At 42.8% G+C, this 15,272-nt stretch overlaps 1 protein-coding gene across 3 annotated transcripts in view; it reads left to right on the forward strand.

Annotated features, from left to right (window-relative positions):
• Positions 1 to 15,272, forward strand: part of PRKCB (protein kinase C beta) — a 396,410-nt gene that overhangs the window by 271,722 nt on the left and 109,416 nt on the right. For all 3 annotated transcript variants that reach the window (XM_004373342.2, XM_004373341.3, XM_023728531.1), the window contains 2 exons: positions 3,856 to 3,952; positions 14,221 to 14,367. In XM_004373342.2, the coding sequence (XP_004373399.1) occupies positions 3,856 to 3,952; positions 14,221 to 14,367 (244 nt within the window). The remainder of the gene's footprint in view (positions 1 to 3,855; positions 3,953 to 14,220; positions 14,368 to 15,272) is intronic.

Below are 15,272 nucleotides of genomic sequence, written 5' to 3' on the forward strand. Positions count from 1 at the left end.
ATTGGTTAATGGAAGTGATATAAGTTAATATTAAGATGGTTAACGTATGTGTCCCGTGTCTGGTAAATAGTGTGCACTAGGGTGCTAGTCATTATTATTAACTGAGGAATTATTAGAAAAATATAAATAAGCAAACAGAAAATATTATGCAGAATCCCATCACCCAGAGATAATCACCATTCATACTGTTTAGTCTTTTCTCTCTCTCTCTCTCTCTCCCCCTTTCTCTGTGTATGAAACAAAAATGAAATCTTACTATATATACTGCTTGGTAGCCTGTATTTTTCACCTAACAATAATACATTGCAATATATTCATTTAGTAATCTTGTGCAACATCATTTTTAATAACTACATGTTGTCCATACTATGCATTTTCTTCAATTTATATAATCATATTCTTAAAGTATGCAGTGTTTTCCTATATAAATAATTCTGCAATAAGCATCCTTGTAGCAAAACCTTTATGCTCAGCTTTAATTACTTCCTAATAAATTAGTGGGTCTGGAATTGATAACTTTGAGAATATATACATTATGAAAGTATTTGCTAAAATGCCCTGCAATTTTTTTCTATCACTTTGCATTCTCACCAGTGTTATGTGAGACTTCTCATTTCACCCAAACTTGTCAACATATAGTATTATAAATTTTAAGGATATGATTGATGTCAAGATTATACATGTTTTATATTACTAATTATGTTGAACATTTTCATTTGCATATGGTCATTTGTATGTATAAATGACTGTGTCCTGTCCTTTGCCTATATTTTTTTAAATTGATTTATAAGAACTTTTTATATAAGAAAGATCCTAATATGTCCTTGCTGACATATATTCAGAAAAACCATATTCCTCCCTTTCATGTTGTGTTTTAATTTTGGTAATACGCATTTTCTTTGCATTATATAAAGCATTCAATTCAACTCTAATCAATATGATAAGTCTCAAGCCAACTGTCAGAAAAATTTCTCAAGTTTGTTCTGTAATTCACTAATTGTCGTCTGAATTATCCATCCTACTGTTCACTGTCTCTGATGGATTTTAAAATCCAGTAATAACAATTTTCTTCTGAAAGCAATCTTCTCTAATCTCAGATTGTTTCTGTCTGATAGATGAATTAACCTCTTGAATCTCACTGAAAATATGAATTAGATACTTTCTAGGATTTTTTCTCTTTTGACAACAGTTCTATTTCATGGGAGGTACTTATTCTTCATTATTTGAATGACTGAGTTTTTTGTAGGCTCTGTTATTTTTCTCTGTTTGCTCATTCTTATAGAAGAGTGAGCACAGAAATGATGAGTGTCCTGTTCTAATCTTTCAGCCTAGGTAAAGGGAGAAAGGAATCTTTTGTATTTACTGGAATTTTGTTTTGTTACATCAGGGGTCCTGTTCCCTGTAGATACTTGGGAGAAGACCATAGCAGGAAACAGCTCTGTTGCTCAGTGGATGGGGTATCTTCCCCATGTTCATTTGTGTATCTCAGAGTTGGGGAGTGGGGTGTCCTGCACCTCTTTTCTAACTGACACAGATGCCCTCATCTGCAGGCAGCAGTGGCCACACCCTTCACCCACTCTATAGCATGCTGGCCACAGGGAGCGTAAGATGTGCTGAGCCTTTCTGCCTGCTACCCCAGGGGCTGACACCCCATGCACTTCCTGAATATGGTTGGGAATTGGTGGCCCTCATCCCGTCCCTGGTGGTCTGATCCAGGTTTGTTAGTGGGGTTCTGTTGGGGTTCCCATTCACTGATGATCAGCTGGCCAAGCCCCCTTTATCTATATTTTCCAAAGTGTGGGAACCTAAACAACTTTAGATAGTGTGTGGTTGAAACATAAATAATATTGCATTGAACGCTGAGAAAGCTATTCTTTTGTCAGTGCTTCTTCAGTTCTTCACATGACCTCAAAGAGAAAGTCTCAGACGGCGCTGGTTTATCCTTAACACCTCTTTAACACTTGCTGTTTGCTGACAGAGTCAACTTCGATCATGGTGACCCCATATGTGTCAGAGTAGAACTGTGTGCCATAGGGTTTTCAGTGGTTGATTTTTCAGAAGTAGATCACCAGGCCTTTCTCCTGAGGTGCCTCTGGGTGGTCCTGAACCTCAAACCTTTCAGTTAGCAGCCAAGTGCATTAACCATTTGTACCATCCAGGGGAAGAAACATCCGCCACTGAAAACCCTAGGGCACACGGTTCTGCTTTGACGCACATGGGGTCTTCCTGAGTTGGAATTGATGGCAGCTGGTTTTCTGGTTTGCTGATCTCCCATTTTAACAAGGTGGGGAGGGGACAGGGGACAGGCTTTAGGCTCAGCGCTTTTGGTAAGTAAATCCATCTACCTGGACTTGAATCACTTTGTTTGATTTTCATATGTTTATTTTTTTACACTTACTTTCTGTTTGTAGAAGCTGATACTGACTTTATTTTCAAGGATGAGATATATGAAGTTAATTTATTATTAAAAAGTGATGATTCAGTGAGATACATTAAATTGATAATAATACATAGATTTTGCAAAATCCACAAAGATCTCATGTGAAGGATAAAGTTTGACAAATACTGCTGCATACCCTCTTACTATCATTTTAATCTGGGGAAATTCCTGGACATCTCTGCCGTGTGAATAACACCCTTCTTGATTTCCAGTAAAGGTGCCGATGTTCTCTTATTTTTCTATTTCTTTTGGTAATTTCTGTGGAAGTTTGGGAGAAGAGAATTAAACGTTAAATGTGGAGACCTAGAGGCTCATATTGTCATCTCTTCTTTGAATCATCTTCCCTATTTTTAGAAGCTGCCTAAGAAGATTTGTGAATGGAGAAAAAAAAATTGTGGTGAAAGTTGTAAATGTGAGTGAGGAGTTTTGGGGTATTTTCTCCCCTACTGACTCAAATGCCTTTGGAATGTCCCTTTTTCTTCCTTACTTGCATCTCATTCTCTGACTAAACGGAAACATCTTTGTGGTCAAGAAACAAACTAAAGTCATAAGATAATGTTTGTTATACTCATGTTAATACCTGCAATAATGATGTTGTTGATGATGGCATTTCTTGAACACTTGCTAGATGCGGAACACTGCTCTAATCGTTTTACATGCATCATCATATTTCAGCCTCACCACGATCCTAGGAGAAAGGCACATTTATTTCAGTTTACAGATTAGTACAACTGAGGTGCAGAGAGCCTCATGACCTTATCCAGGTTAGACAACATGGCAGGGACAGAGGCGGGATTTGACTCCAGGCACAGTTTGACTCCAGGGCTTATGCTCTTAACCACTAAGGGATGCCCTTTTTCCAGAGGTTGAATAAGGAACACTTGGGGCAAGCATCTGCAGAGAAAAATAGCATCATGAAGTTAAGTTTATGGTCATCCAAACGCAGCTGGGTGCCAGGACAGCAAGATGGATAAATGTGTAAAGCAAAAGGTAGTGGATATGCTGGGAGAACATGGTAGGGAAGCACTGAGAGCGGAAGATTTTAATAGCATTCTTTCAGAATAAGAAAGCACTTAATAGACAAAAAGTAGGTAAAAACATATAGTAATTGAATGATATAACTAAAAAAACTCAATTTTGTGTGTGTGTGTGTGAGAAGAGAGAGAGGGAGCTTTGCATCCTATGAACACAGAATATACTTTTTTTTTCCTTATGTCCATGGAATAGTTCCAAGAATATATGTGTACTTGGCTACAAAAATAAATGAACAAACAAAATAAGAAAAACAAAAAATGTTATCATTTTTTTTTTAAGATAGGGGCTTTTTTTTAAGGCCTTTTTCTCTTATCCTAATCAACAAAATAATAACAAGTAGAGAGTCACGGAATTTGTCCTGTTCCCTTGTCTCCTTTTAGGTTTAAGTTACTGAGCCAGGAGGAAGGCGAGTACTTCAATGTGCCTGTGCCACCAGAAGGAAGTGAGGGCAACGAGGAACTGCGGCAGAAATTTGAGGTTAGGTTCTTTTCTTTCTGTATCAATGGGAACCAGATGAGTCTGCCTCTGTGCTATTTTTCCTCTTTATGGTGTGGTTTCTACCATGGCTTTCATGACTCTGTGCCTTTGCAGTGCTACTCCTTCCCCCAGAAAACTCCTATTCATCCTTCAAGGCCCCAGTTAAGTATTAACCTGCTTTGTGAAGTCATACCTGAGTACCTACCCTCATTCAGATTTAAACATTGCCTCTTAAAAGCTCATTCACTCCCCAGTTTTGATGGTGCCTTGGGCTGGGATGACAGTAAGGGTGGATGAAAAGTAGACAAATTAGTGATGCATTGTGGAGACTGAGCCAACTAGGCTTGCTGATAAATTGAATCTGTATTTGAATGTATCAGCAGAATGATGCTATATTAACAAATGAATTGATTGTGTTGGTGACTCCATGAAATACCCTATGGGTGGGAGAACAGTCCTATCAAATGGATGGACATTGGCTCTGACCTTGGGCTATAGTGCTGGCTGTGCTTCTACTTCAAATAAATTCCTTCCCTTCTTTGGGGGGCAAATAAATCCAGTTTTCAGCCTTTGAGAATAGCAGTTGTGTAGGAACACATCTCAGATTTACAAAGAAATTGTTTTGGGGAAAATGGGTTTGAGTATTTTTCATTATATACACATTGAGTGATTTTAAAGTAGTTTTATAAAGGATAAACACATTGTGTTGTTCACACAAACTCAATATACTGAATCTGGTGGGAAATCATCGATTCTACATAAACAGTTATGGCCTACTAACTCTGAAAAATGCATAAACTAGCATTGCTAAAATGAAATAGATTATTATTGTTATTCATTAAACAATCACACAAACAAAACAAAACAAAACCATGACCATGTAAAATTCTATGAAAGAGAGGTCTATGGTACTCTGAGAGCTTATCATAGGGAAACATAACCTTGTCTGAGAGGACAGGGAAGGCATCATTAAGAAACAACCATGGGAGTTAAGCAAGTCAAGAAGGAGAAAGAACATTCCATTCAGAGAGAATAGCATGTGTAAAGGCCCTGTGGTGGGGAGTTATACAACAACTATGTGGGACTGAAAGGAGGCCAGTATGGGTAGAGTGGAGAAAGCCAAGGAATGAATATGAGGTAAGGCTGGAGAAGTAGGTGGGGCCAGAATAGCAGGGCCATGTCTGCCTTGGCAAGGATTTGGGCATTTATCCTATGAACCATATTACTTTCTCCCTCAGTTTGACAGAAATCACACTTCGGTATTTCCAGGACCCTTGTGTTGAGCCTGTGTCTTCCACACGGCCTGGAGTACAGTCATGTTTCTGATCCAGCGAGGCCTCCTTTCCTGGGAACAAGTGGAATGAACATGTTGGCCTTGGGTTTCTCAGTCATTCTCTAGTGACTTCAGTAACTGAGAACCATCGCCCTAGAGCCCAGAGGCCTAGATCCCCGTGAGTTAGTTGATTAAGGGACTTTCTCACCCAGTACAGCTATGAACTGAACACTGCTTGATACAAATTAGGACAGGAAGGCGGCCCTTCCAAAGGATACTTCTCATCTCTTTCTGCAACTTTCTGATGAAGTGGTGTCCATTTGGTGCTACACTTAAAAACGTACTATCATGGGTGAAAAACCAAGGCTAGTATTTTCTCGTATAAAGCAAAGCCTCAGTTTTGCAAAATGATTTCTTCCGTCTTAGGGCAGCTGGGGTGACATTTCAGAACACCAAGGAAAACGTTTCCTACGTGAACAGAGCATTTGTCTGGGTCAGTTATTGGCTTCAAGTAAAGGATTGTTTTATCTCCAGGCAACAAAGTGTGTCCCTTTATTTCAACCAAAGAGCCTGCAAATGCTTGTTTATGCCTGAATTATAATCGCTGCATACCATAGTTGTTGATTAAAAAAATATTTCCAGCAGACCAAAAATTGTTCTCAGAATTTCAGTTGACCTTGAATGTGAGAAATGTAATCCCTGTGCAATAACCAATTAGCACCCGGAATAACTCAGAAATTACTTTCAAGCCTCTTATCTGGAGAAATTCTGAGTGAAGGTAAAATTGAGCTGCTGGAATTGGGGTAATAGAATTTCATGGTAGGGTGAGCTTCATGCAGTTATCACACGTGGTACATGTCAGAACGTCAGCGTTGGCTTCATTTGGGGGCGTGCATTTGGACCGTGGGCTTGCCGACAGGCCAGGAAAAGGAAGATTCCTTTTTGGATGGCTCAGAATGAGTTTTCTGACAGGCTTAGAATTTATTTATTTAACAAAGTGTTTATTATTTACTATTCTGATTGCTTGACAAGTATTAATGCATTTAATGTAATCCTTACAACCCTAAATGGAGTGCCGTTATTATCTCCTCCCTCTGCCTTTTTTTTTAGTAGATGAGAAAACTGAGGCTCAGGGACGTTAAGTAATTTTCCAAGATCCCAAAGCTGGTCATTGTCCTAATTTGAGTTTCCTAGAAACAGACTCTGCATATCTAAGTGCAAGTAGTTTCTTTGGGAGGTGACCCCAGGAGGCACCACAGAGGAGAGGGGAAGTGAGGTGGGGAAGGGGGGAAAGTTTGTGGTATCAAGCAAGTTATCACTGTGGACAACTGGCTTGTAATCTTGGAGGTCTGGGAGTCAGTGTTAGAATACGTTTCTGAGAGTTTTCCCAATCAAGAAACAAGGAAACTGTGGTACTGTCTACCAGCTCTCCTTCCGTCAGTCACTGAGTGGTGTAAGCAGTTAATGCACTTGGCTGCTAACCCAGAGGTTGGAGGTTTGAGTCCACCCCTAGGTGCTGCAGAAGAAAGGCCTGGTGATCTACATCTGAAAAATTAGCCATTGAAAACCCTATGGAAGGACGGTTCTACTTTGACACATATGGGGTCACCATGAGTCAAAGTCAACTTGACAGCGACTGATAGTCTTCCTTCTGTCAATGGTTGAGGGCTGTTTCCAGGGAAATGAACTTGATAGTGTTTTCCATTTGCCCTGTTGTAGGCTGTGCTTGCTTCTGCCACCAGAAAATAAGCCCACAGGCAAATAGCCACAGATGTTTGCAGTAAGCAGCTCTAGGTATAGAGAGCTGAGTGCCAGGGGGTCTTGGTGGGACACCAGTGGCCAGGTCTGTGCAGTGTAGTCTGATGGGTAAGAGCATGGACTCAAGAGCCAGGCCATCTGGATATGAATCCCAGTTCTGCCATTTCCCCGCTGAGTAACTGTAGATGAGATACTTTATCTCTGTGAGCTTCTGATTCCCCATCTGTAAAATGGGGATGGTGAGCATTAAGTGAGAGGATGCATTTAGAAAGGGGTATGGCATGTCATCAGCATTCAAATGCTAGTATTGTTGTGTTGTTACTGTTTTCATTATCATGATCAGCTCCCCCTTTGGAATGACTAAAGCTCAGAACTTGCTCCTTCTGGGTTTGGAAGAGCTGCTCAGGGGTTGGGGAGAATCTGTGGGGACTCCTCTCCTTGCCTACAGGGGCCTTCTGCTTCCACTGCTGAGTAGCTGAGAGGACCTGTAGTAGCTCCTTGTAGGGTGGGGTGGCAGAGGCAGTCAAGCCAGGACAGGCGTTAATCATATGAGGCGAAGCCCTGGCCCTGGCTGCTGAGGCGCTTCCCTCTCCCCTAATGTCTGGAGAGCGGTGGGGCTCTTTGCTTAGAAGAGTAATGTCTTTGCTTTCTCTTTGAGCACCAAGTTCCAGGGCTCAGCATCGTGGACATGAAAGGGCAGCCATTAGTGTGCTCCTGTTTTTAAAGGACTATCCAACACAAGAAGATAAAAGAAGATTGTAATTTTGGCCTCAATTTTAAAATGTTCACTCTTTCGTGGAATACCTGCTAGGCACGAGGCTCCTGGGAAACGTGGGATAATTAGAGGAATACAGGACAGGGTTCTTGTCCTCCAAAGGCTCATTGTGTACGGGTCACAAATCCAACAGCCTTCAGGAGCCAGGCAGATAACAAGAAAGGAGACAAGCTTGGTGTAAGACAGCAGGGCATGGTGGGGACTATGGTAAACTAGAGATCACATGCCCCATCTAAAGGGGATGCCACTGCTCAGCTCCACACCTTATGGGATGGGGCCCAGTGTTGCCAGATCTACTTTTTCAGAAGAAGCTGGGACTCTAGGTTTTTACAGGACATCTAATTTTTTTTAATTTATTTTATTTTGTTGTTGTTGTTGAGAATATACACAGCAACACACCAATTCAACAATTTCTACATGTACAATTCAGTGACATTGATTACATTCTTCAAATTGTGCAACCATTCTTATCTTCCTTTTCCAAATTGTTCCTCCCTCATTAACATAAACTCACTGCCCACTAAGTTTCCTATCTAATCTTTCATGTTGCTGTTGTCAGTTTGATCCCATATAGATCTTCAAAGAGTGCAATGCTCAAGGCAGACACATTCTTTACTAGTTAAGCTAAATTACTGTTGGGTTTTAAGAAGACTTCAGCGGATATTTTTGCGTTAAGGTTTAAAGATTATTTTAGGGCAGTAATTTCAGGGGTGCATTCAGCCTCCATGGCTCCTGAATGTCTAGATTGCATGAGAATTTGAAATTCTTTTCTGCATTTCCCGCCTTTTGGTCAGAATTATTCTACAGAATCTTTGATCAAAATGTTCAGTAATGGTAGCCAGGCACCATCCAGTTTTGGTCTCATGGCAAAGGCGGTAGTTGTTCATGGAGGCAGTTATCCACACGTTCCATTTCCTCCTCCTATTCCTAACTCTTCTCTGTTGCTCCAGGCAAACAGAGACCAATTGTTGTGCTTTGGATGGCTGCTTGCAAGCTTTTAAAACCCCAGGCACTATGTAACGTACTAGATGGTAGAACAGAAGCACTAAACATAATATTAGGCCAATTAACTGGGATGTAAGACACCTGATTTTTAGCAATTGGCAACTTCTTTAAATATTAAAACCACAAACACAAACACTGTGAAGAACAGGTCAACAGGGTTTTAGACTTCGGCTCTGGATTCTAGAAGCTGAGATGGCATACATATGAAAAAGTCACAAAGTCAAACTGGGGTGGAGTACAGAAAGAGGGCTTCAGGCCCAAATTCAGATAAGAGAGGGGAGCTTGCAGAGCTGAGGAATGAAGCTGTTGGCTACTTGCTGCTCATTGTAAGATAGAAAAAGCACTTCCTTATCCACAGTTCTTCTAAGCAAAGCCAAGTGGAGAAATTGGCAAATTGAGCTCCACACTCATACTTCACTGGGAGGGTCTGCAGAACCCACAGGTGGAATGTAAACCTCACTGGCTGCAAATGGGAACTGGGCCCCAGGGACAGTCAGGACTTGGACCTTCACAGGCTGAAGAATAGAGTGCATGAATCTAGTGGATCTTGAGCCAGGATTCAGTGGGGTGGAGAGGCAGGAAGGAGCGTGCTCATGTCAGGCCAGCCTGGGCTAATCTCGGGACTGGAGAGTGAGGATTTGGGATTGCAGGAGAACATGGCCCAAGAAAACCAATGCAGCTTCTATTCTAGGTGCTCTTCTTATTTGCAGTCTCCCTGATGCTCTCATGGAGCCCTAGGGGCACAGTGGTTAAAAACTATGGCTGCTAACCTAAAGGTCAGCAGTTCAAATCCACCAACTGCTCCTTAGAAACCCTATGAGGCAGTTCTACTCTGTCACATATAGGGACACTGTAAGTCGGAATCGACTCGATGGGAACGGGTTTGGCGTTTTGGTTTTTGATGCTGTCGTGGTTTTAACTACGACCTCTATGCCAATAGTTCCCATTTATCTATTTCAAATTCTGATATCTTTTCTTAATCCCCAAACCACATATGCAACTATTTGTTGGATATTTGCACTTGGTTGTCCTAGAGACATTTAAGCCTCAACATACCTTACTATAAAATTACCCAAGCCAAACCTGTTGCCATCAAGTCGATTCTGACTCATAGCAACTCTACAGGACAGAGTAGAACTGCCCCATAGGGTTTTCAAGGAGAAGCTGGTGGATTCAACAGCCAGCCTTTTGGTTAGCAGCCTGAGCTCTTAACCACTGCACCACCAGGGCTCCTACTATAAAATAGCTTGATGAAATATGTTTGCAGCAGCCTTATTAGTAGCCAAATACCCGTAAACAGGCGAATAGATGAACATAAACAATGGATGCCAACCAGCAAGTAGAAGGAACACACTGCTGGTTCATGCGACAACAGCATGTTGAATCTCAAGAACATTATGATGAGGGAAAGAAGTCAGACACAAAAGGGTAAGATGCTCAATATTTCCATTTAGGCGAAGTTCATGAACAGGCAAATTGACCTATGGGTCTAAAAACCAGAATAGAGATTGCCTTCGAGGGTGTGGAATTGACTGATAAGGAGCATGAGGGAAGTTTCTGAGAATGATGGAAATGTCCTGTATCTTCACTGAGGTATGGGTTAAAATATAAACAAAAACTAGTTGCTGTCTAGTTGATTCTGACTCATGGTGACCTTGTGTGTGTCAGAGTAGAACTGCTTCATAGAGTTTCCAGTGGCTAGTTTTTTGGAATTAGATTGCTAGGCCTTTCTTTCAAGGCACCTTTTGTTGGACTCATATCTCCACCCTTTGGGTTAGCAGCTGAGCGCGTTAACTGTTTGCACCACGCAGGGGATTATGGGTTACATGGGTGTATACATTTGTCAGAATTCACAGGATGGTACATTTAAGATTTGTGCGTTTCCTTGTATCCATCTCAATTTTTAAAACATGAATTACAAAAAGAGAAAAAATGGTGGGTGTTTTGTCAGCCTTAGTCCCTGAATGGCTACAATGAAACATGAATCCCGTGAGGAAGAAATAAACCTTACAATTTGAAGCCACTGTGAAGGGGGAATCTCAACATGTCTGAAATCAAGCTAGTCAACTCTTCCTACCCTCTTGCCCACACTTCCCAACCTGCTCCTCCTCCAGTTCTTCTCATCTCAGTGAAAAGCACTATCCTCTAGTTCTCAAGACAGAAACCAGAAGTTAGCCTTCATCCCTGATGCCCCTTCTCCTGCATCCAATCCATCACCCAGCCCAGATAGTTCTGTCTCCCAAACAGGTCCACTTTGTTCCATCCACACGGCAGACATCGAGTCCAGGCCCCATCATTTCTCACCTTGATTATGCAGTCACTTCCTAATGGTCTCCAACATCACAGCCTCCAAATGAGTCTCTTCCCTGTACCCAGAGTGATCTTCTCAGTGTAATGGCCCTGCTTAAAACCTTTCAGAAGCTACCCATCAACCTCAGAATCAAGTACAAACTTCTTAGTGTGTTTTATAAGGTCCTTGTAACCTTTATGGCCGTGTCCCGGGCCACGCGTGCCTTGCACCCCATGCTCCAGCCAGAATTAGTAGTGTTTAGTTCCTTAATGTAGAGGACATTGGTGGTTCAGTGGTAGAATTCTTGCCTTCCGTGAGGGAGACCTGGATTCATTTCCTGGCCAATGGGTCTCATCTGTCAGTGGAGGCTTGCATGTTGCTGAGATGCTGAACAGGTTTCAGTGGAGCTTCAGAGTTCCAGACTAAGACAGAGTAGGAAGAAAGGCCTAGTGATCTACTTCTGAAAATCAGCCAATGAAAACCCTATGGCCCATGATGGTTTGATCTGCAACCGATCATGGCGATGGCGCAGAACCGGGCAGCATTTCTTTCTAAGAGTCAGGGGCTGACTCGATGGCAGCTAACAACAAATTTCTTAACGTACCTCGTTCTCTGCTCTATAAATACCGTTCCTGCTGCAGACACCAGCTTCTTCACCTGGGTAACTCCGACATATCTTTTGGGCTCAGTGTGGAGGACCCAGTCCCTGCTTGAATGCAAGTTCTTTGAGCATGTCTATCTGTTTTGCTCCCTGATGTATCGCCTGCAATTGGAGTAGCACCTTGCACGTAGCAGGTACTCAGTAAGTATCTGCTGAATGCATCTTCCCTGATATCAGAATCCCTGAAAGATTTGTCTTCAAAAGACAACTGAATAATGCAACAATCATAATAGCTACCATTCATTAAGCATCTACTACGTGCCAGGGACGGTGCTAAGAACTATGTAATGCATTATCTGATGTTGTTGTTGTCTCTATTTTTCAGAAAAGGGGGCTGAGGTTTAGAGAGGCCCACTTACCAAATACGAGTCAGTGCCTACTCTATGCCAGGCACTGCTGTAGGCACTAGGGAAACAGCAGAGAACAAAATAGAAAAAATGCCTGTCCTCATGGAGCTTATGTTCCAGTGAAGGAGAAAGACAGTAAATTAACAAAGAAGAAAATGTATGGTCTGTAAGATGGATGGCAAGTGATAGGGAGAAAGTGAAGTAGGTCACGGGGACTGCTGGGAGCTGTTTTATGTAGGGTGGTCAGGGAATAGGGTCTCTTATTAGAAGTGAGGAAACTCTGGAGAAAGATCACTCCAGGTAAAGGAAACTGCGAGTGCACGGGCACTGAGGCAGAGGGGGGTTTGGTGCATTTAAGGACCAGCAGAGAGGCCAGGATGAAGCTGAGTGAGCGAGATGACAAGGAGAAGGAGCAGAGACATCAGGTCGCCTGTCCCCTTTAGCTTGTGCTCTAAGAGAGCTGGGAAGATGTGGGGATGTTTGGGCAGAGGGGCTCTGTCTTAGTTATCTAGTGCTGCTATAACAAAAATACCACAAATGGATAGCTTCAACAAACAGAAGTTTATTTTCTCACAGTCTAGGAGGCTAGGAGTGTGAATTCAGGGCGCCAGCTCCAGGGACAGGCTTTCTCTCTCTGTCGGCTCTGGAGGAAGGTCCTTGTCATCACTCTTCCCTTGGTCTAGGAGCTTCTCAGCACAGGGACCCCAGGTCCAAAGGACATGCTCTGCTGCTGGCACTACTTTCTTGGTGGTATGAGGTCCCCCTGTGTCTACTCACTTCTCTCTTTTATATCTCAAAAGAGATTGACTCAAGACACAATGTAATCTTGTAGATTGAGTCCTGCCTCATTAACATAACTGCCTGTAATCTGGCCTCATTAACATCATAGAGACAGGATTTACAACACATAGGAAAATCACATCAGATGACAAAATGGTGGACAACCACACAATACTGGGAATCATGGCCTAGCCAAATTGACATACGTTTTGGGGGGACACAATTCAATCCATGATAGGCTCCATGAGCCGACTGACTTGCTCAGGTCACACAGCTTGTCCACGTCAAAGTCAGGAGCCTACCCTGAACTTTCAACTCCACGCTTCTCTCATTCCCAAAAGCGAGTCCAGGACAAACTCCTGGTGGTTGCAGGTCTCTCGCTGATGACCTCTTCTCGCCACACTCCAAAGCATTTGCAGTGATTCAGAGCCTCCATTTGCTGCTCACAGCAACAAGCCTCTCCCCGTTACACTGAGGTGTACCATTTATTCCCATTTATTCAATATGTATTTAGCCAGGAACTATACTCATCAGAAAAATTGTGGTGAATGAGCTATATTCCCTGCCCTCGCACAGTTTCTGATCTGTTAGTTGGAGACAAGGGAACAGTTAGCATCCAATATAAATGGAGAATAAATGGATGAAGGGAGCAACTAGGAAGGGCACCTAATCCAGACAGAGAGGATCAAGGAAGGCTTCCCTGAGGAAGTGAAAATGTGAAGCAGGGGTAACTAGGTTGGAGAGGGGGAGAGAATCGCCATCCACAAAGCAGTAGCAGCAGCAGGTGCAAGGGCCCTGAGGTTGGAGGGGATAGGATCATTCAAGGAAATGAGACGAGAATGAGACTGGGGTGCAAGAAGAAGGACCCAAGAAATGTTGGGTTGGAGAGGCAGATAGAACTTGATCATACTGGGCCATATGGGCCAGTGAAAGGACCTAAGTCCTTATCCTAAAAATAATGAGATGCGACTGAAGCATTTTAAGCAGGAGGTGCCTTGACTGGGTGTGGCAGAGTGAAAGCTCTCTCTGGCTACAGCGTCAGGCCTGGTGTGGAGGGAGCCCGAGTGGGTCATCCAGGTGAGAGATGATGATGCCTGGTGGTGTTGGTGGAGACGGAGGGAAGCAGATGAAGTCTAGAGGTAGCTAGGAGGAAGAACTTGACAGTTCCTGGTGATGGATGAGACACCAGGGATAAAAGAGAGATGGGGGAGCCGAGATGGCCTCCGGGTTTCTGGCTTGCAGAATGGATGTGCAGCCATGCTTTTCACCAATATGGGGTGCATGAGCCACTGGAACCACAGCTTGCTGGGTGTACATGTGTCATCCTACAACTCTACCCTCAAACCCTAAAGATGTTTCCTATGTGCTTCCCCCTCCAGAGGGCCAAGATCAGTCAGGGGACCAAGACTCCAGAAGAAAAGACAACCAACACCATATCCAAATGTGACAACAATGGCAACAGGGACCGGATGAAACTGACTGATTTTAACTTCCTGATGGTGCTGGGGAAAGGCAGCTTTGGCAAGGTACAGTATGACTTGCAGGCTTTACCTGCTCTAGGAGGAACAAATAACAAGGCAGACACATTTTCTGCTCACCCAGGGCTTACATTCTAGTGAGACAGATAGTGAAAAGCAAATTGAGCTACACTACAGTTTGTAATGAATACTGTGTTACAGATAAAGGGAGAGGGGACCCACTCAGACTGTTGAGAAGGTGACCTATACACTGAGACCTGAAGGATGTGAATGAGTCAGGCATGCATTCAAAGAGTTGGGAAAGAATGTTTCAGGCAGAGGGAATAGCAAGTGCAAAGGCCCTGAGGTAGGGAGGGGCTTGGTACATTCTAGGTGCCATCTGAAGATATTAGGGCCAAAATGTCATGAGCACAGGAAGGCAGTAGGTTGTGAGGCCGCAGAGGTGGGTAGGGTCCTGATCATGCAAACCCCTATGAACTGTGATGAGGAGTTTGGATTTTATTCAAAGTGCAGTGTTTAAACGGAGAAGTGTCATGACTGGATTTGCCTTTCGGAAAAGATCACTCTGGCAACCAAGAATGGAAACGGTTCCTTTCAAACAGCAGCTCGGCTGAAGGATGATCCTGGGACTTGTATAGTGATTCTGGATGCTTTTATAGATACCACGAGATACTGTTTTACTGAAGTTGAGATTGTGTTATAAGTATTCCTGACTTGTTTAGTGTTGTTTTGAGTCTTTTAATCCCTCTGTGTACCACAAAGATGTCTAGTATAAATCTCATACAACGAATTCAGGTGCACAAAAAATATAAATTGCTTCGCCATCCCTGTAGTTTAAGCCAAAAATCTAAGCATTATCCTTGAGTTCCCCTCTTTCTTCATCCTTCTCCCCACCCCACCCCAACTATGTACAATCCATCTACAAATCCTGACAGCTCCTCCTCCAAAGCATA

Source organism: Trichechus manatus, unplaced genomic scaffold, assembly GCF_000243295.1.
Source record: "Trichechus manatus latirostris isolate Lorelei unplaced genomic scaffold, TriManLat1.0 scaffold00024, whole genome shotgun sequence".
Classification (NCBI taxonomy): domain Eukaryota; kingdom Metazoa; phylum Chordata; class Mammalia; order Sirenia; family Trichechidae; genus Trichechus; species Trichechus manatus.